Source organism: Homarus americanus, unplaced genomic scaffold, assembly GCF_018991925.1.
Source record: "Homarus americanus isolate GMGI-L3 unplaced genomic scaffold, GMGI_Hamer_2.0 scaffold34354, whole genome shotgun sequence".
Lineage (NCBI taxonomy): Eukaryota > Metazoa > Arthropoda > Malacostraca > Decapoda > Nephropidae > Homarus > Homarus americanus.
Genome location: NW_024727436.1, coordinates 232,148 through 255,536, shown reverse-complemented (window position 1 = coordinate 255,536; position 23,389 = coordinate 232,148). Strand labels below are relative to the sequence as shown.

At 42.4% G+C, this 23,389-nt stretch overlaps 1 protein-coding gene across 1 annotated transcript in view; it reads right to left on the bottom strand.

Moving 5' to 3' along the window:
• Window positions 1–589: 589 nt before the first annotated feature.
• LOC121865849 (sphingomyelin phosphodiesterase-like) overlaps window positions 590–23,389 on the bottom strand; it is a 47,349-nt gene continuing 24,549 nt past the window's right edge. Inside the window, exons 2-13 of the mRNA XM_042365402.1 lie at window positions 14,909–14,974; window positions 9,886–10,043; window positions 9,321–9,557; window positions 8,702–8,968; window positions 8,263–8,455; window positions 7,689–7,801; window positions 7,300–7,472; window positions 6,820–7,020; window positions 5,754–5,924; window positions 5,002–5,194; window positions 4,366–4,550; window positions 590–3,285 (exon numbers count right to left, since the gene is read on the bottom strand). Coding sequence (XP_042221336.1) covers window positions 3,156–3,285; window positions 4,366–4,550; window positions 5,002–5,194; window positions 5,754–5,924; window positions 6,820–7,020; window positions 7,300–7,472; window positions 7,689–7,801; window positions 8,263–8,455; window positions 8,702–8,968; window positions 9,321–9,557; window positions 9,886–10,043; window positions 14,909–14,963 — 2,076 coding nt within the window. The 5' untranslated portion in view covers window positions 14,964–14,974 and the 3' untranslated portion in view covers window positions 590–3,155. The remainder of the gene's footprint in view (window positions 3,286–4,365; window positions 4,551–5,001; window positions 5,195–5,753; window positions 5,925–6,819; window positions 7,021–7,299; window positions 7,473–7,688; window positions 7,802–8,262; window positions 8,456–8,701; window positions 8,969–9,320; window positions 9,558–9,885; window positions 10,044–14,908; window positions 14,975–23,389) is intronic.

The following is a 23,389-nucleotide window of genomic DNA, read 5'->3' as shown; positions in this document are numbered from 1 at the left end:
CCAGCCATCCTTTCTACTAATGTAAGTGTTAAAAACCCTAATATTATTGATATTTCTCTTAATTATTAATTGTGTGTGCATACCATCATAAAGTTAAGAATATTTTTACTACAACATAGTTGTGTGTCGTCAAAAAGTGGAGTTTGGGGGTCGGGCCAGTCTCTATTGGAATTAATCCCATATGTTCTGTTGTTCACTTTATGCGGTTTTCACTTTCCGCGGCACCCTGAGGGTTCAATTGACCGCATAAATCGGGGTACTACTGTAGTATAAACTTCTTGATATTTACTAAAATAGTAAGGAATTTAAGCCCTAAAACCGATTACTGTATTGGCGGACTAATACTACAGCTGGTGGACCGCCAAATGCAAGCGAAAACATGTTGAAGTCGGCTCGTAAAAAACTCGTTAATCGAGGGATTGCTTGTTAACCGAAGTTAAGAATCTTATGGAAGGTAAATTGTTAACCGAAATCTCGTTAACCGAGGCGCTCGTTAACCGAGATACCACTGTATAGAGAAAATGAGAGAAAGAAAACGTGAAAGAAAGAACAAGAAACAAGAGAGAGAAAGAGAAAAATAGAGAAAGAAACAGAGAGATGGAAGTAAAATGAAGATAGAAACAAGAGAAAAAATCAAAATGAGAGAGAGAAAAAAAGAGAAATATTTACTGGACTAACTAATCACATTACCCAGATCATTAACACAAGAATTATAAACATTATTATATAATCTGTGTATAATAACTGAAAGACTATACCGGGTGCTACGTAGCCCTCAATTGACGACTAGTTCTTATAGATGACATCCCTAACTACTACTACACACAACAATGAGAGGGTGTATTGTAAACAAGGACTGTATATTGGAGATCTGACTGTATACAAGGGAACTGACTAAATGTGAATGAACCGACTGTATATGTGAATGAACTGAATGTATATAAGAGTGAACTGACTGTATATAAGAGAGAACTGACTGTACATAACTGACTGTATATAATATTGTATTTCAGAGTAGAGAAACAACACCTGATTCTGATGACATATAAACAATACCCATAAGAATTATCATGGAACTAGGAACTGATCTATTGTCTTCAGGTCCAGCCACTATCGACAACTGGCCTCCTTCCCTGGCTATGTCCGCCATTCCTGATATTTACTGTAAGTAGAACAAGGTTTATAACAGTTACGAACCTCAGGATTCAGACTCGTGAACCTGAAGCATCAATGAATAGAGTAATGCATAGGTGTCTATTGCTTCGGGTTCATGAATCTGAATCTCTGGGTTTGTAGAGGAGCGGGAGAGTTAGAACAAGGAATAAGTAGATTTATCGTAGGTGCACAGGGACTTTTTTTTTAACCCGAATATCAATTACGGAAGACAGCGGAAGGGGCTGGACGGGCGGGTGTCGATACTGTAGATCTATTCCGCTCAAGAATACACAGTAGAGTAGAGAGAGGTATACGGTAAAACTCCAACGACGTGTATCAGCGAGACCATTCATGACTTTAGCCTTCGTGAATCACCAGTGGATTAGCCCCCACAATAAACTTAAATTCTGGGGTGATAATACTTGAGGCTGGTTATGCTGGGGAGCACATCGGAGGTGAGGGGGGGGGAGCTTATCTTCAGGTAATCCATAGAGACTTAAATTATAAATGGTTTGGGTGGACTAATATACATGACTGATATATGGAACAGTTATGTCTCCTTTCTTTTGTACTGTACTTGACACATTAACATTAGGGATCATTTCATACATGACCACCATAATGTTAGTGTGTACAGTTGTCGATATCTGTCATTGTCTGGTAGTGCAGGTTAAGGGAGACTGTAGTTTTAACATTAACTCTGATTAGTCTTTGTATTATAGATTTTAAATTGTTTTTAGTGACTTTACATTGCATTATAATCCTTTTTTTTCAGGTTATTCTGAATATCATAGTGATAAGGAACATTCATCAGCTTTAAACCAATCGCAAATATAAACCACAAGTCTATGGTAGATATTTTTCAAGTGTCTGGGGAACTTTGGCTATAAGGTCATAGATCCAGCTACAGAGTCTGGGCACCGATACCCTCCATACCACGGGCAGAAGAGGTACCACCTGAGTGACTATCAGTGACAGTGAGTTACAGGTAAGTTATGAGGTGTATAATGAGTTGGTGAAGGAAGATGTAGTTCAAGAGTGACTCGTCATCCCCACATCCAAAATTTTACTTAAGAGTTTTGGAATAATCGGGATTTTAGTTTCTTTTTATGTTTGTGTTTTATTTAGGTGCCCAAGACTGATCTAAAACCGAATCTGTTCTTCGTATTGGCAGCAAGACGATGAGTTATGTTCATCTAAATATTTTCAGTAAATCCTCTAACACTACTTGTCATAAGAGTGCATTATATTTATCACCAACATGAGACTATTACATCACACAAATCTTTATTATCACCATTGATAAATTAGTTAGTGTATAAGCCTAAATAGATCACTTACTTCATCTATTTAAATACTGTAGTTCTGTCACCTGGTGGCTTACAGGTGTTTTGATTTGGAACTGATAATTATCATACACACACATCACCTATGTCATTCACCCCATGGGACGGAACACAACACCAGTATTGTGTAAAAATTACGACACGTTCATTACACCTCAAAACCTGTGAACAATAATCTATATATTTTTTTTGAACCACAAACTATGGCATCAGTTATAATAAGAACACTGGGTGGTACATCACAAGGGCTGGTCAGTGGCCTCCAGTCATGAGTGCTTGTGTTTCTTTCATCCTTTTGGAGTGGAAATGTGGTGTGACTGATGTGAGGAAAGCCTTACGGAATGTTTGTGTGTGTGAGAGGCATACCATCACTTGTCACAAACCACAACACACCTTCATGTACTTCCTCCATCTACACATATAATCTGATTACCGTCTCAAGTATAAACTAAACGCTCGGTGATCGGAGAATATTAAAGGGGGGTTACACTGAAGACTTCATGTCCTCGAGGATCATCACCAATGTTCCTCAAATATACCTGACCAGAAAGGAACTCTTATGACCCAGGGGATAAAACTTTGTTGGGGTCTTATCTGGAACGTATAGTCTCTGGGCCTTACACTACGACTCGGACCGTCACTCGTACTTCAGACTCAAGCGTTCTGTGGACGACACTTGGGTGGCATGAGTTTGTCCCCCTCGACGATGTTACAGAGTGTTTTCCTGCGACACTTGCCATCACAGCCGCGGGATACAGCGCTGTCACTGTCCTGAACCTGGTATCTGTTGAAGAATAATATACTGTAATAATCCTGTGACACTGAATGAACACTAATAATAACTTATAGCAGTTCTAACACATCTCGTATACATTTAACAAACACTGGAGTAAATAAGTACATCTCTAGTAAAGTACATCTCTCCTCATCTCTAGTGAAGTACATCCACATTTATTTTCCCTTTGCAGTAAATGAGAGAACAGTGAAAATAAAAAGAAGCCTTAACACTTAACCACGACTCGAGACTGACTTTGTTACCGCTGATCATATTCCTGTAAGTTCTCTCCACCTCTACTGTAACATTGCTCACTTATAAAACAACTAATCCACAAAAGTAGGTCCCACAGAAAAGAACTAATCCACAAAAGTAGGTCCCACAGAAAAGAACTAATCCACAAAAGTAGGTCCCACAGAAAACAACTAATCCACAAAAGTAAGTCCCACAGCCCTGATGGCATATTCGAGGCAGTGTGGATAAAGGAAACGAAGAAACAGTCATCAGTACACGAGTAGTTGAGTATAGACGACACAGTACAGTTCTCCATTGATCTTTCTTCCCCAGCTGGATGGACCGAGGATGACCCTTAACCTGTGACCTTTAACCCGTCCAATACCTCCCTAATCCTTCCTTGACCTACCCAATCAGCCATTACTTCCCTAACCTTTTCTTAACCTCAACTGGATATTATACAGTATTTAATTAATTAAAATTTTGAACTACTGTACCCCATTGTAATTATCTGAGGTTAAATTATGAATACAGTAGCTAGATTTTTACATGAATGAATAATTACCCCACAGAGCTCCCTTGATCATAAAATTGGTTGTTTCCATGTGTGTGTGTGTGTGTGTGTGTCCGTCCTTGTGTCTGACTGACTGAGAATTAGTAAATAGCAGAGGATTTTAACTAAACCTGGTATGTAAATGTATCATGAGAAGTTTAGCATATTGAACTACGTATTAGTATTTCAGTTGTCTCCAGAATTACGGACTTTCATTTGGGGCTTATTATGGTCTGCCAACGGACTTTATGACCTTTATTGATAAACACTGAAAATTTAGTCGTTAAGAACTATTAACTTACCTGTGATACCTGTTGAAGAGATCTCTGTCTCGTGCCATCCTCTGTACAAGTTTATCCCAGTGTTGAGGGTCTAGTGAGGGCAGCTGGAGGTCACGGCGAGCGGAGTAAAGTTTGTACCAGTGCGGGGCGTCGTACTGGTTGGCGTGGGTCAGGTTCATCACCCACGTCTCATAGTCCATCACTTTCTGTAGGTGGACGTTGTGTGTTATGGGGGAGATGGACTGAGTAGAGGCAGATTACCCTTAAGAGATATTTTGTATAGTGGCAGACATTACTCCAGTGTTAGTACAGGAGTAAACTGGAATACCCAGAGAAAACCTGCCATGTTCAGCAGATTTACATGTACCTCTACTACTGTATCCTGGGTTCGATCTCCAGCCCAGGACAGATGTGAGAAGGGTGTTATACAGTGAGATATTACCTAACATGGCAGATTGTCTCCAGATACAGTACAATACTATACTTCTCTCCTGTTTACACTGGACAATAAAGGTCATAAATAACAAACTAACCAGGTGAATGACAAAGTGTGTTAACTGGTGAAATGAATAAATAATTAATACCCATCTCACATCCTGGCCTAGATAGAAACTTTGAACAACATGAGAGAGAAGTGACAGGAGAGGAACACTTTACCCTGGTAGTGTCTGGGTGGTCCCCGTCGATGTAGAAGACTCTGTAGGAAGGGTTGAGGTCGTGGAAGGGGCCGTTGTTGGGGGTGATGTACTGGACCCCTATTGGCTTGTAGGGAGCGTTTATGTCGTAGTGTACTCGGAACTCGTCCATGTGCGAGTGTCCGTAGAACTGACCTCTGATGATGTGGCTGTACCTGTGAGGGAAGACCAGGGGGTTGGTAACACTGGTGGGAGACACTGGGATGTGGTTATTGTAAATCTATATAAAACAAGACAGTTAAAGTACTTAGATGAAATAATTATATAGTTTCCTTTTGTCTTATTTTCTTTACTATTGGTTGGCTCTAGGGTCTAGTTGATTGGGGAGTCAGTACTGGTCATGTTAGGGCTCTTGATATACTTGAACATGTGCCAGTGTTGGTCCATCCTGGTCTTATGTCAGCTCTCACTCCATTAAATCATGATGTGAAACGTCCAATGAATAAATTCAATTATAAAATTACCTTTACAGTTTATTTGCTTCCAAAATGTATCTCAACAGGGGAGGGGGGAGGAGGTCCGATGAATTTCAAAATGAACATTACGACTCCTGTTGTCAAAATCCTTCGTCCGTTGTGCTGTATTGTCTCACACAAAATCGTAACGCTTTTTGGGGGGATCGAGTGTAAGGTACAGTATATATGTAAACTGATCAAGTCCAAATGTTGCATCTTATCAGTAAACGTGACCATTTTGGAGAAGTTGTTCACCCACCTGGACACTATGCGGGAGAACTGATGAGCCCACTGTGTGTAACAATCACTGTAGTAAGGAGCGATGTGGCCGATGATGTGTACCAGTTCCCCTCTTCCCTCCGCTTGGTGTAGTTCCCCCACCAGCCACCGCAACACCATGCCAGGGTCCACACTCTTATACAGCAGCCACCTGACCCAAGTACAGTACATAATGTTACAGTAATCATCAAAAACAACACACTACAGTACATCATTAGTGGATTAACATGTCACCTAATGAATGGCATAAAGAAACCTGCCCATAGTTTCACCCTGCCCGAGGACCACTTGTTTGTGAGGTGAGTATGCTGACCATTACACCTTTGGTCTCTACACGATACAGTACTAACACTTACCAGTTGAATATGTTGCAGTAGTACAGTATATTACAGCTCACATACAGTATATTACAGCTCACATACAGTATATTACAGCTCACATACAGTATATTACAGCTCACATACAGTATATTACAGCACACATACAGTATATTACAGCACACATACAGTATATTACAGCTCACATACAGTATATTACAGCTCACATACAGTATATTACAGCTCACATACAGTATATTACAGCTCACATACAGTATATTACAGCTCACATACAGTATATTACAGCTCACATACAGTATATTACAGCTCACATACAGTATATTACAGCTCACATACAGTATATTACAGCTCACATACAGTATATTACAGCTCACATACAGTATATTACAGCTCACATACAGTATATTACAGCTCACATACAGTATATTACAGCACACATACAGTATATTACAGCACACATACAGTATATTACAGCTCACATACAGTATATTACAGCTCACATACAGTATATTACAGCTCACATACAGTATATTACAGCACACATACAGTATATTACAGCACACATACAGTATATTACAGCACACATACAGTATATTACAGCACACATACAGTATATTACAGTACACATACAGTATATTACAGCACACATACAGTATATTACAGCACACATACAGTATATTACAGTACACATACAGTAATAACACTCACCAATTGAACCTATAACAGTAATTGGTGTTTATCGAGATGATCCGGAGACCTGGTCGTATCAGCTTGGAGTAGTAGCCACCGAAGCGGGCGGTAGAGGGCGTTGGCTCCCCCATCAGCTTCCCCCACTGCTCGGCCACGGCATCATAGAGCCACTGTACCCCGAACCTTGACCACGCGTCTGGTACCTCTGGCGGCGGGAAGCTGAGGACGAGAATTTGTTTATTACCGACCGATTGACTGACACTAACTAATATTGACTGACACTAACTAATATTGACTGACACTAACTAACAGTGATGAATAAATACTGACTGATTGACCGACTAACTAACAGTGATGAATAAATACTGACTGATTGACCGACTAACTAACAAACATTTGCTTGTTAACTAACACTAACAAGCTGACTTACTGACTGTCCAACTAACTAACTAACTCACTGACTGACTGACTGACTGACACAGCTACACTCTAACCCACCTGTCCCTGGGGAAACTCTCGTGGTTGCCGACAGCCCCATAGATGGGGACGTGAGGGAAGAAGCTCTTAAGCATGCCGCTCATCTCCTTCATGATGGCCACGTTGTCATCTCTGGTGATCCTCCAGATGTGGTGAGGCACGAGGTCACCTGTACACAACACGTAGTCGATGTCCTGGTGGTGAAGAGGGTTAGGGTCAGGTGGTGAAGATGATTAGGGTCAGGTGGTGAAGATGAGCTAAGAGAGAGGGAGTGAGTCTCCAGATAGAGAGGGTAAATTCTCCAGGTGAGGGGGCGAGTCTCCAGATAGAGGGGGTGAACAAGTCTCCAGGTAGAGGGGGGATGAGTCTTTAAATAACCCATCATAAAACATTCCTAAGTGAATTATTACCGGGTGTGTGGTGATGATGTGGTGTAGCATGTGTTGTAGCAGCCATCTGGGGGAGTCACAATTCCTGTAGTCTCCCCACTTCCCCGCGCCATCACCAGGGGTCTTGAGAGGACCTATGAGAGAGGGAACAACAGTAAAACGTGTGATAAAATATTGTGATCTCTTATAGTGTAGTGGAGGGTGGCCAGACAGGTGTATATAACATAATTTAGGGCATTTTGAAGCTTGTTTCTTACCTGGACACACCTGATTGTAGCCTATTTATCCTTTGGGGAAAGATGGAACCCAAAGCTTTCACTTCCATCAGTAATCGAACCCCTTCAACTGAGCCACAGAACAACATAATATCCAAATATACAACACCTAAGCCTTAAATATAACATGAACCTTGACTTTACTACACTACACTACACTACACTGCACCCAGCCTTGCTACACCACCCTGCCTGTATCAAGGGATTGCATCATATATACAGTAATACTATCCCGCTCTATTCTACTATATTATATACACCAATACACAGGGTTAACATCTATACACATGAGATGTTAAACTACACATTCACATCCTCACCACTATCAGCGTTGCAACACAGGGGAGCATCACACACAGCATTGCCCCCCACGAGGTACTCAGGGTCGAAGTGTGGGTCTGTTAGATGCAACATCTTCAGCGTATGTTTCCCGCTATTCCTGCTGAAGGTGACTGAAGGAGGGCCGATCTGATACTGCTGTTGAGAGTCTTGTTGTGATCCTGTAACTTGTACCTGTTGATAGATAGATGGGTAAACAGAGATAGATTGATTGATTAATACACAGACAGGTAAACAGATAGAGCGATTGATATATAGACATACAGGTAAAGAGAGATAGCTATAGATAATTAAGATTGACTAATAAATAGGTATACTGTAAACACACACACACACACACACAATAAAAAACAAAAGTGCATCACACAACCTATAAACCCAGAATCAGAACCCTCTTAAGTACACACACACACCCTATACCTTAGCGGGCGAGGAATCTATAGCACGGGCACGGGCATCTCTCTGGGGCAACGGCGGCAACTGGACATGAACGTCTCTCTTATGTGGTGGCAAATGACCGTCTCTCTGGGGTAATTGTATCCTGTGGTGGAGATGAGTGTCTGGGGAGGGCAGCATGATGGTCCAGGGTGCACGTCTAAACACCCCACACCCTTGGTCACCCAGCATTAAGGCACATACTTCCTCCCCCTCTGTGTTGCTGTTGCGTAGGATCCACTCTAGCTGATCCTATAGGAGGGAGGAGAAAGAGAGAGAAAATAAAGGTTAACAAGATAGAGAGATAAACAAAATAGAGGTAGACAAGATAGATAGATAAGATAGATAGATAGACAAGATAGATAGAGAGGTAGAAAAGATAGATATAGATAAGATAGATAGATAAACAAAGATATATAAAAGTAGACAGAGTTTTAATGAAGTATGATGACTCTGATAACACTGAGTATGATGAGTTAACTTCTAGGTATGATGACAGTCCTTGAGTATGATAACTTAACCCCATGAGTACAACTTAACCCCTTGAGTACAACATAACCTCTCGAGTACAACTTAACCCCTTGAGTACAATAACTTAACACACCTTATCTTGATTAATGATGCCTCGACACACAGGTATGGACCGATAGCCCACAATATAGCAAATCTTGACCAGAAAGTTGGCCATTATGTCCATGGGGCCACCCAGTCGAACGTATCCGATCACCATCTTCGAGAGGATCCGACACGACCCACAATAGGTACCCGACCCGTGAAATACCCGATCTGGGTCTTTATTACCCGTCTCTGCTTGTTCTGAGCCATTAAGAGCATTTAGTACCTGGAGGAGAGATGAGTCGAGTTATCAAACATCCAAAGGGGGAAGATTTCACTTAGTATTTAGCATCTGGAGGAGATATTTAAGTTATTTAGCAATTATATAAGAAATTTTGAGTTGTTTGGTATATGTATGAGATAAATTGAGTTATTTATCACCTGAAAGACTTAATATTTGAGTTATTTAGCACCAGAAAGATATATTCGAGTTATTTCAAATAATAAAAAGAGAGAGAGACAGATGTACCTGGTTGAGTAAGGCAGAGAGAGAGAGAGAGAGAGACAGATGTACCTGGTTGAGTAAGAGAGAGAGGGGGGCGGGGGGGACCTACTTGGTACAGGTGGAAGGGCATGTTGCTGATGGACTGCTCGGGCTGGGCCATCCATGACTCGATCTCGTTGGAGAGAACGACAACCTGGTGGTCTGAGCTGGCTGGGAGGGAGCGGCCCCCAGCGATGCGCGCCCCTACTCCCACACCGAACCATTCCCCTGTTATGGTACACCTCACATTATTATCATGTTGTTTTCATGTTAAATATTACGATACCCAGAGAAAAAACTTGACAGGAGGAGTTAATAAAGTACTTGTGTGATAAATACCTGAAGGTGAACGGGTATTGTTGACTAAACTAGACAGAACAGTGGTTGATCAATGCTAAAACTGTGAGCAGGAAGTTCTCAGTGCTAGCATGTGAGGGGGGCGAGGGGGTCTGTTGAAAGGCCATAGTCAAATACAAGTGTGTGTGTGTGTGTGTGTGTGTGTGTGGTTGAGTGTGTGTGTGTGTATGGTGGCTGTGTGTGTGTGGGTGGTGGTTGTCTGTGTGTGTTTGTTGCTTGAATGAGTGTGCGTGTGTCTGTGGTTGTGTGTGTGGTGGTTGTGTATGTGTGTCTGTTGCTTGAGTGAGTATGTGTATATATGTGTGTGTGTGTGTGTGTGTGTTAGCTTGTTTGTAAATCGACTTACTGTTTGTATATAATGAACCACTATGACAATTTTACTCACCATCCATCTTACTGTTTGTCACTGGAGGAGGAAATCACGAACATATTATTGTGGTGGTCGTTATGATGTCAACAGGAATCTTTTTGTGGAAACTCTTATATGTCATCTGATCTCATAACTGTTTTAAGTCTACACACACACACACACACACACACACACACACACACACACACACACACACACACACACACACACACACACACACACACACACACACTAACCATACATACTTGTCAACCCTCAGTGAGATAAGACGTGCCTGAAGGCGCTCTCGGTTTTAGCAGCCAGGCCGAATCTGTTTGGCCCTGCCCACTCCCCCTGCTATACCCCAACGCCCTACCAGCCTTACTACACCAGGATCGATTCAGCAAAACATTCTAGTGATTAGTGAACGAATGATTACGGAGCAGTGTTCCTATAGTGCACCTAAGGAACTTTCTCGGCAAAACATTCTAGCCATCAGTGCAATAAGTGATTACCATACAGTGCTCGATAGTGCACCCCAAGGAAAAGTCAGACAGTGGGCACTTTATCGGTCAACTTTAAAGTGCCAGTGACAAGGACCACCGCGGTGCTTACATATATCGTGAAAACTGTGTCGGCGACCCCAAGCACCGAGGACAAAGTCCACGGTCTTTACAACTGACAAACATTAACAGATGTCTACCAGTGTCAGTGTCCCTCAAAGTGCCGCCAGTGACAAACACTTCCGTCCGCCCACAACAGATTTCAACCGATGGCCACCAATCACTTACTCCCGACGCACTCTGTATCATCTAAAGCGTGGGAACGGTTATCCTGATGGGAGTGTTATCGCGCTACTCAAGTCACTGAAAATATTCCACGCGCGGAGCCGTAGACAAGGCCGTCATGCACATAAGCCCATTAGAACCGTAACCTCCACTAGGAAACCGGAGAAACCCACCCCTGACAGACCATACCACCACACTGAAGTTCCACGGATATGGTATGATCTCCCGTCTTTACTGCTATCCAACGTCACTTCCCTAGCTAACAAGTTCGACGAGCTGGCAACTACAGTCAGGTCAACCGCCGCGCGCGTGGTTGCCATATGTGAGACTTGGCAAATTGTACCTGAAACGTGTCACATTGAGGGATATCAACTCTTTCATCACCTTCGTCCACAAAGACGCGGAGGGGGCGTTGCCCTCTTCTGTCAAGATGACCTACGCCCGTCACGCCTGGATGTTCAAGTCCCAGCAGATGTGGAAGCATTATGGGTACGTGTCGTGCTGCGGGCACACCCACGCAACACTGCCTCCATCATAATCTGTGTGGCATACCATCCGCCTCGATCACCCACCAGAGACACTCTTATCAATCATCTCATCACCACCTCAGACCACCTCAGAGTTAGGTACCCATGTGCCAAGTTAGTATTATGTGGGGATTTAAATGAAATTGACACCACTGATATCCAGGACCAGCTATCACTATCACAAGTTGTGACCTTCCCCACACACGGTCAAAACACCCTTGACCTTATCTTAACTGACTTAGCGGACCAGTACCAACCTCCTCAACCACTGCCTCCTATCGGGTGTAGCACACACTTATCAGTGCTCTGGTCCCCTGCTGCCACTCCCACTCAAGTACAGAGACCCTACATCAAGACCTACAGGCCGATTACTGACTCTGCAGTACGCCTCTTTGGACAGTGGATAGTTCACTATCCCTGGACTGAAGTACTCAGCGTGGATGACGTGGAAACCAAATGGATAAATTATACCAACACCACCACCGAAGCTCACCACCACTTCTTCCCCGAGAAGTCCGTCAGATCTCACCCAGCTGACTTGCCCTGGATCACACCTCGGATCAAAAGACTTATGCAACAGAGAGACAGAGCCTTTCATCTCAATGACCACATCCGCTACAGGTCACTTCGCAACAGAGTCATCCGCGAAATACGCACTGCAAAGAAGTCCCACTACCCAACCAAATTACAACACCTGAAGCAGACCAACATCAGTCAATGGTATGGTAAGCTTAAAGAACTCTGTGGACTAAACAATATGACACACCCCCTCCCCTTCCTTAGCCATCTCACTAATGTTGACGCAGCTGAGCAAACAAATAACCATTTCGCTACTATATGCCAGACGCTCCCACGGCTTGACACAACCACTCTCCCTGCTTACCTACCAGCCCCCCTTCCCACTGACTTAGTAGAGGAATTTGACGTAGCAAAACGCCTGGACAAACTAAAATTAAAACGCTCTACCACCCCCATTGACTTACCAATGAAACTATTCAAGGAGTTCTCCCCGGAGCTTGCTAAACCCCTCTGCTCCATCATCAATGCTTCTCTCAGTCAAGCCAGATGCCCAGCTGACTGGAAGACCTCTTATGTATCACCAGTGCCCAAGTCAACCAGCCCACAATCCTTAAATCAGCTACGACCTATTGCAATCACCCCAATACCCAGCCTAATCTGTGAAAGTTTTGTGTTTGACTGGGCTTATGCTGATATTGCAGGAGTCGTAGACCCTCAGCAATTTGGCAACATGAAAACTTCCTCCACCACTCACTGTCTTGTCAGCTTTCTCGATTACATATACCGCCATCTCGAGAAACGAAAAACGTCTGTAGCTGTCGCCTTCATTGATTTCACTAAAGCGTTCGACCTAGTCGACCACAATATAATCATAAACAAAGCTATTGACCTCGGGCTTCGGAGAAGTCTCATACCATGGCTTACAGACTTCCTCAGTGACCGACGCCAAGCTGTACGCTTCCGAGGGGCTGTCTCCACCTTTCAGTCACTCACCTGTGGCGTCCCCCAAGGCACCAAGATGGGACCACTCTGCTTCCTTATGCTCATCAATGATGCCCTAAGAGAAACCCCTGCTCGCTGGAAATATGTCGACGACTCCACCATTGGGATCAGCGTCAACAATTCTGCTCCCAACTATACCGCCCTTCAGGATTTATTGACCAGTCTCCAAAACTGGGCCACCAACAACCATGTCACCATCAACCATACCAAGACCATGGTTATGCACATCAACCTCTCCTCCGACATTGTCCCACCTCCTTCCATTACCCTAGGTCCGAACACACTCCAGGTTGTAGATTCCACGAAGCTCCTCGGCGTCACCATAGACAACAAACTAAATTGGAAACCACACGTCAGTGAAGTTGTCAAATCCTCCAGTTTCCGTCTCCACCTCCTCCGCCGACTCAAGTCCCTCGGAGTTCCCGCACACGAGCTCCTCAGTGTATACACAACATTCATACTTCCCAAGCTCACCTATGCCTCCCCCACCTGGTCTTCCTCCCTAAATGCCACACAACGTAAACACCTAGAAAAAGTGCAAAAGAGGGCATGCAAGATTATTCTCTCCCCTTCCTACTCCACATATCAAGAAGCGCTCAACACACTGACCCTTTCGACTCTCACTGACCATCACCACGGCCTCATCTGCAAATTTGGTAAGAAGCTTCTACACCATCCCCGACACCGGCCCCTACTACCACCTGAGATCCCCTGTCCGAGAATTGCTGTTCGACACCACAACCGCATCCAGCCCATACGTGCACGAACTGATCGCTATAAGAACAGCCCAGTCCCAACCATTGTAAAAATTATCAATAACATGTAATAAATCAGTGTATTCACTCCCAGTAAACACTGCTCCCTACACTGTCACTATGTTGAAATGAACTGTAGTTTGAGCTGATCCCCATCTAAGTTACTATATGTCTTATTTGTGTCACTTATGTCACTTGTATATTATTTGTAATTCGTAACCCATTCCCCAAATATGTAACTGTATATTTTCAGCCTTCTGGCTGCCAAGCTCTTTCAATAAACCGTTAATTATTATTATTATTATTATTATTAACCTATGATCTTGACCTTTGAACTAGTGGTCGGGTTAATAGCTTCGACATTGACTTCTTGAATACGATTAACTTAATTGTGTTGTGTACGATGGCATTAAGCTCCAGCACAATAACTTTACCCTTTGAGTACAATGATTCAACTTGAGTATGATAATTGTTAAAGTACGGTGATAAACCTTGAGTACGGTAACTTAACCATTTGAGTACGATGGCAGTTTATTGAGTGTGATGAATTATGGAATTAATATCGTACTCAAGAGGTTAAGTGTACGTCTTTCCTCGTAAGTAGAGATGTGAGGTGTACTTAACTGATTGACTTAAGATAAAAAAAAAATTACATCAACATTAACACTGAGACTCTACCTTAACTAGATACCTTCACTTAACATCAATTAGGAGACAAAATTAACACTCACCTACCATCACTCGTTCAATTAAGACTCACCTAAAGACAGCTGACCCATCGTGACTCATGACTCACCTAGACCGAGGGAGGTGAGGAAGGTGGTGATATGCAGGAGCAAGCCAGATAGCATCCTCGCCCGACCTGTTCAACACAAAGACTGAAGTTAGTGCCACTCGTCGACCATCTCACTGTCTCACTCCCACAGCCTCCTAGCCAAGGTTAAAACTTCATTTCAACACAAGACGAACCTGGTTTATTTTTATTTTTTACTGTAAGGATAATTTATATTTATTTTATTGTACTGGTTAATGATCCTGTTGGACTAAATATATTATTGGTTTTTAGGTTATGTGTTAAAGTTTTTGTGAAGAAGTGAGATATTGATGATGATTCGAAATCACTTGGATTCGACTACTGTTTCACTCACAAGTGTTCTAAGCATCTGAGGCCTCTGATTTATTTTTTTACATACAAATACAATTAACTTTTCAATCTATTCAAAAATATCAAATTTACATTAGATATTTCAAGCATAAAAGAAGATACAATTTTTATATTAACTCCTTACATAAGAATGATATACTGTATAAAAAAATATTTGAGACATTATTAAACACAAAACATAAGAAATCAATCAATTTAATTCATATTTCGTCTTGTTTAAGTATTATAATTTCCCCCAGTGACTATTAAAACCAACAACCAATTTCTTGATTTTTGGTTGAGATGACAAGAAAAATCCATTGTTCTCCACACTCCAATTTCGTCAGTGTCCCGGAACTACTTCGTTGTTCTGTTCTTGGTTCGTTTTGCTCCACTTCTTGTTTATAAGTTTTTAAGTAATAAACATTCAATTGTTTTCTCTGTTATTGTAAGTAATTATATCAAAATACTTAATAAACGTAGTAATTAATGATATTTGAGTTATGACTACGTGTATAAGAGTTGTATATGCATTAAAATCTCTTGATAGCCTGATCACTTTGTTTAATGGTTAACGAGTTATGAATACAATTGTCCCAACGGGATGAAGAAACTGCACTATTTGAGACTGAATGTGAGAAGGACCTAGGTGTGTATGTTGACAATGAGCTGAAATTCTCGGGCCATTGCGAGAAGAAGGTAAATCAGGCGAATAAATTATTGGGTCTTATAAGAAGGTCGTTCAGATATCTAGACGGCCCGTTCCTCGTAACGATCTTCAGGAGTGAAGTGCTTCCCCATCTGGAGTACTGTCACCCCGTCTGGTCCCCGAGATATGCTAACAGTCAGTTGGTTGAAAATGTTCAAAGGAGGGCCACCAGACTGGTGCCTGCCCATCGGCACCTCAAATACCCTGAGAGATTGGAGCGCCTGAACTTGCCTAGCTTATACTACAGACGGGCAAGGGGCGACCTAATAGAGGTGTATAAACATCTCAAGGGGCACTACTCAGTCGAGTGTCCTTACTTGGAGCTGGCGGACACTTTCCCCACAAGGGGTCACAGCTCAAGATCGAAGAAGCCGCAAGTCCAGAAAACTGTGAGGGCAAACTTTTTCGGAGTGAGAGTTGTGAACTCTTGGAACAGTCTACCAGAAAATGTTGTGACGGCACCGAGTGTGAGCTCTTTCAAGACCAGACTTGACCACCACTGGAGCAGGTTCAGGTACATTCAGGAGCCGGTGCATGCCCAGTACTTGCCAACAGTGTGTAACAGAGACGTGACCGATCGCCCAAGCGGCTAACAAGCCGATCCTTTGTTGAAGAGGATAAAAGAAAAGGAAAAGTAATCAGAGACGTGACCGATCGCCCAAGCGGCTAACGAGCCGATCAGTGGTGAAGAGGATAAAAGTATAAGCTAGGCAGTTCCAGTTGCACCTTCGACTACCTGTCTGGGGATCTGTGGAGCCGACCTTACGTGTTTTTCATGTTCGTGTTCGCTTACGTCTTGCCTCTGTCAGTCAATGCAGACTCGCGTTGAGTTATGAATACAACTGTCTCTCTCTGTTCGATTCTGTGTGAACGCTCTGGCTAAACGCAGTGACTTTTAAACACAATGACAATATAATGACAACTTCGAACGTAAGGACACTGAGCATGCAAAAAGTGAACGCAACGAACCCTGTAAGCGTAACGAACCCCGCGAACGTAACTCCGTGTGAACGTAACATCCTGTGAACGTAACGCTCTCAACGTAACTGTGAACGTAACAAACCCTCTGAACGTAAGTAACGAGGCATTTTGACGAACACCTCACAACGGACACTCCTGTTTTTTCTCAGCCTGGGCGTGGCGAGATAAACTCGTTTGCAATTATTGATTTGTAAATGAGTTTGTGTTATAGAAAAAATAAGTCCTACTGGGTGATAATTAAAGCAAAACAGATCGCTGATAAATTTAGTTGAGTTAGTGGTTAATAGAAAATGGTGTTGATGGTTGAGAGAAAATGGTTTTCGTGGCCTTTTTTTTTTACCGGTAACTTAGTATTTTTTTTTTAAGTCATGATTTTTGTAAATCTAAGATAAAAATTCGTTCTGTTGTGATATTTTTTTTTGTTTTTTACTTTGCAACTTATTAAGGACGTTGAGTTAATCTTTTGAGTACAGTGTTATCGTACTCAGGGGTTAAGACATGTTATTTAGGGGTTAAGTCATAGTACTCAAGAGGTTAAGTCATCGTACATAAGAGGTTAAGACATCGTACACAAGAGGTTAAGTCATCGTACACAAGAGGTTAAGTCATCGTACACAAGAGGTTAAGTCATCGTACACAAGAGGTTAAGTCATCGTACACAAGAGGTTAAGTCATCGTACACAAGAGGTTAAGTCATCGTACTCAAGAGGTTAAGACATCGTACACAAGAGGTTAAGTCATCGTACACAAGAGGTTAAGTCATCGTACATAAGAGGTTAAGACATCGTACACAAGAGGTTAAGTCATCGTACACAAGAGGTTAAGTCATAGTACTCAAGAGGTTAAGACATCGTACACAAGAGGTTAAGTCATCGTACTCAAGAGGTTAAGACATCGTACACAAGAGGTTAAGTCATCGTACACAAGAGGTTAAGTCATAGTACTCAAGAGGTTAAGTCATCGTACTCAAGAGGTTAAGTCATCGTACTCAAATCATTAACAAACATACAATACGTCTTTTAAGCAACAGGACGAAGCTTTTGAAGAATAGTTATCTAACCTAAACAATAAAATGTGTGCAAGAAAAAAGTAAAATTAAAGATAATAAAATAAACGAGAGAGAGAGAGAGAGAGAGAGAGAGAGAGAGAGTTATCTTAACATAATAGAATAAGGAATACAAAGTAGGGCATGTCTCGGTATTTTGTCGTGACTTTTATATGTATTGTGTCGAGACCAAGGCGAACTGCTTATGAAATAATGGTAATTCTCTCGAGTCTTGTGTTAAATCAACGTTTAATAGTTAAGGTAGAGTCTCAGTGTAATTTGGCGGCCATCTTTTGTGTTAAGGTAGAGTCTCAGTGATATTTGGCGGCCATCTTTTGTGTTAAGGTAGAGTCTCAGTGATATTGTTATGGTTATTATTGTGAGGTTTAAATCTTACGTGCACCAATAAGACTCGTCCACCATAAGTCTGAGGTAATAATGTGTTGTAAGGGAACAGGTTGTGTCCTTGAAGGGTGAACAAGTCTAGGCTCACACACACACACACACACACACACACACACACACACACACACACACACACACACACACACACACACACACAACACCGTCTTTGTCTTATTGTCATCACGGTCTGGTTTTTTTTTTTCATTAGTTACCTCAGTGAACACGTTTGGTTCTCAAGGGCGCCCCCAGGTTACTTTAGTCCCTTAGTTCCTCCTCCTACTAATCCCTCTTCTTTCGTAACCTAACCTAACCTTATTTCTGTCCCTGCTAACCTAACCTCTATCCCCGCGTTGGTAATCTAATAAAACCTAATCTCTACACCTTTCCTCCTAACCTAATCTAACCTATCTTCTATCCCTAGCCTCCTACCCTAACCTAACGCCATATAGGACCATCCCTAACTGATTCACTTCAACAAAGACAAGAACAACAAAACACCATCAGAAATACACTAACTCCCTTACCTTTAACTCAGTCACTTAACACCAAAATAAAACACAGTAAACATACATAAAAACATTGATAAATATAATCCTTACTTCAGAGTGATGTTATCGTGTCCAGAATAGAGGGACCTACTTCTTGTTGGCCACCACACTATGTCCTCCAGCACAGGTACACATAAATGGTTAAATCTTTATATATTACAGCAACACCTGGACAAAAACCAGTTTATACACCACGAGGGAGAGGGAAATGTGTCGTATCATAGACAATTTGGGGGACTTGAAATATATATTCGTCGTAAGATTATAAATATGTCGTAAGTTTATACATATGTCGTAAGTTTATACATATGTCGTAAGATGGATACTGTGGGGAGACTTAACTGGTGATAAGGGGGAACGAGATGTCAAACACGGGCTTCAAACTAATGTCCTGACTCAACTCTGACTGACCAAACACAAACTGACCAAACACTGATACTTGTACTCTTAAGGTGACCACCACGATAAGTAAGGTCATTGTTAATCCCATAAATGTCAATATATGTGAGTTACCCCCTTTTGTGTGTGTGACCTAGTGGGAGAAGGCGGGCGTTAAAACCATAAAGAAATAATGACCCTCTCTTTTGATAGCTGTGATTCCCAGAGGTGTCGAGTGAGTGTGTGTGTGGGGGGGGGGGGTGAGGTGTACTGTGTGGAGGGGTGTGTGTAGGTGTGTATGGTGTGTATTGGTAGGGGTACGGGGTGTAGAAGGGTGTGTGTGTGTGTGTGAGGTGAGGACGGCCGTGACCCACAAGAGACAGCAGTGTCCCCCGAGATAATATATATATTCCCTTTGATCTGTCCCGGCGTCGTGGGTTGAGGGTGATGGTCAGGCTGCTCGGTAAACTCCTCCAATACCATGGTTAATATTATTACTTATAATATAAACTAATTTGGGTTATTAGAGCAGTAATTAGTCATAGGCTTTTGTGGGGTAATTAGGATTAGTTATTAGGATATAATGATAGTAGATGTTATTTAAGATAGTTAATTTGTATTATTTTCTTGGTGTAGTAATTAGTAATGGTATATGATTGTGTAGTTAATGACAGTGTGACGGTAGTTAATTACAGTGTGACGTATGTAATTAAACAAAAGCTGTTAAATAAACGTATAAGTTCATTAAGTCGACATCCTGGGTGAAGTCCAAACACTGTTGATAACCCTGTGTCGTGTTGCAGGGCTGTTATCCCGGAATTGTTTAACAACATAAGGTTTCAACATGATTGGTCAACACGCCTTACTGCTACAATTGTTATGTGATATCTAAGAACCCAACTTAGTTGGGGAATCATATTTGCTACCTAACCTAACCTCCACTAACCTAACCTCACCTAACCATAACCTAACCTCACCTAACCATAACCTAACCACAACCTAACCTCACCTAACCTAACCTAACCTAACCTAACCTAACCTCACCTAACCATAACCTAACCTCACCTAACCTAACCTAACCTCACCTAACCATAACCTAACCTCACCTAACCTAACCATAACCTAATCTAACCATAACCTAACCACAATCTAACCTCACCTAACCTAACCATAACCTAACCTCACCTAATCTAACCATAACCTAACCTAACCTCACTGTTCTAACGTCATAATGCGACTATGTACAGTTAGGTCTCTTCTTATATCATCACTTAGGAGATAAAATATTAAACTTAAGAACCTTTGTGAATCCATTTTGGTGATATATTTAACCAGTTTGAAACATGTTTACGTATTGGGAGCTGTATTCAACGGTGTGACCTTGGGTGATATGTCAACAAGGTGTGGTGTAGTGAAAGAGACCTAGGGGTACTTGTAAGCCCGGACCTACGGCCTAGAAAACAGTGCGTTATTGTTCGAAATAAGGCAAACAGAGTATTGGGTTTTATATCTAGAAGTGTAAGTAACAAGAGTGTAGAGGTCTTATTGCAACTATATCTTGCGCTAGTCAGGCCGCACCTCGATTATGCGGTTCAGTTCTGGTGCCCCTATTTTTGGGAATAGATATAAATTCACTAAGTCCGGTTACATGAGAATGACAAAATGATTCGGGACTTGTGCTTCCATATCAGGATAGGTTAAAAACTAAACACATTCCTAGAAGAGTGCAGGAGAGAGAATGCGTTGAAGTATTTAAGTGGGTGAAAGGAATCAATAAAGGGGATATAGATAAAGTTCTTATAATATCCGAGCAGGATAGGACTCGTAGCAACGGATTCAAGTTGGATAAGTTTAGGTTCAGGAGGGCGATAGGAAGGAACTGGTTCACAAATAGGGTGGTGGACGAGTGGAACAAGCTTAGCAACTTTGTAGTAAGTGCGGGAACTCTGGAAAGTTTCAAAAGGAGGCTAGATAGATTCATGGATGATAGAGAGTGGTAGTAACTCTCGACAGGAGCTGCCATGCACAGGCCAACCGGCCTATTGCAGACTCCTTATTTTCTTATGTTTCTTACAAACTGGGGGTGTGGGGAGGGGGGTGGACTCATGGTGTGCTAGTTCACACTGTGTCAACATCGTGGCCGGCAGCACTGGCACGTAGTAATCAGTGGTGAGAGGGAGTCGAGTGTGGTTACTGTCAGTTTATGTCAGTGGACGGGACGGGGACAGGGTGGGACAGAGCAGAACGGGACGGAGTGGGGCGGGGCCTTGAGACAGAACCCAGGGCAAACAGGACAGGGGTTGGGTTGGACTTGAGACTGGGGCAGGGCAGAGACAGAGGTGGGCAGATGGGACAGGATGGAAGAGAGCAGAACAGGATCTTGGCGGGACTTGACGGGAAGGGGTGGGGGCAGATTGAGACAGAGACAGACCCCAGGGAGGGCTAGACTGGGACAGAGTGGGACAGCAGGACAGGATGAGGTGAGACAGAAAGGACAGGACAGGGGTGGAACTAGCAAGGATTGGGTTAGGTGATATAATGGCAGGGTGTGTAATCGTCCCAGGGGTGGTAGAGCCCTCAACCTCGTCCTGACCCTCGTTAGTCTTTTTTTTGAGGCACTCCCCTACATCCTTGTGTAAGGTGAAGCGCAGAAGCGTTTACAGCGCCCAACAGGGAAACATGCTAAGTTCATGCTTGCCTTTATGTCTCATGAGTTAAGGGCGTAGAAGCCTGAAGAGTCAGTGGTTTATGTCATCAAGGTATTGGAAGCTCCAACAACTTGTCCCTGAATACGAATTCGCAACTTTCGACTTACAACAGGTACCTACCTTACTGCTAGGTGAACGGGGACTAATGGGGGCTAGGAAGTAAGTCCAAACAACTTCCACCGGCCCGGGAATCGAACCTGTGACATCTTGCTTGCGAGTCAAGAGCGATACCGCTTCTATCACCGGCCCCCTCGTTAGTCTTCACGAGTTGAGATCATCAGGGGAGGTGGTTGGGGTCAGGAGGTGGGGTCAGGGGTCACGTTAGGACCTTGACCTACCTTGACCTCTTTAAACAACCTCACAACTTTCTTTACTTGTCTCTGTCTTACACCTCAGCAACAACAGCTACTACAACATCAACAACTACAACAACAACTACAACATCAACAACTACTACAACATCAACAACTACAACAACAACAACAACAACAACTACTTTCCAGCATCAGCAACAACAACAACACCAACATCAGCAGCTACAACAACATCAACAACAACAACAACAACAACAACAACAACAACAACAACTACAACATCAACAACAACAACAACTACAACATCAACAACTACTACAACTACTACAACATCAACAACTACTACAACAACAACAACAACAACAACAACTACAACATCAACAACTACTACAACTACTACAACATCAACAACTACAACAACAACAAAAATATTAATAACAACGACAAAACAGCAATAAACAACAAAGATACACAAGAGGAAGATAAAGAATAAGAATTAGAAACACAAATAAAGACAACATAGAGAAATATAACAAGAGAACCAAACAAGAAGAAGGAATAAGCAGAAACAAAAGAAGAACGACGAGACAAAACGATAACAAGTGACAGAAGAGGCGACGCTTATGTTGAGGGAGAGATTATTAAAAACCCATCAGGCGAGGACACTGGTAGCTGACCTGACCTTTTGACCTCTACTTAATTTGGGGAGTAATTTCTGTTTCTCTGTCTGTCTGTCTGTCTGTCTGTCTGTCTGTCTGTCACAAATATTAACGACAGGGAACAAGTCTACTACAACCGGACCATCGGAAAATGTGTGAAGGTTTCAGATGGCGGATAAAGGTTAGGTTAGGTTAGCAATTGTTACGTCATCCACACACACACACACACACACACACACACACACACACACACACACACACACACACACCGGATCTCGACCCCTTCACCTTGAATAAATCAAATAAGGAGGATCTAGAGGAGTATATCCTTGTTGCCACAGAAAACGGAAGTCATGGCGTAAAAACCAGTCCAGGGTGAAGGGTGT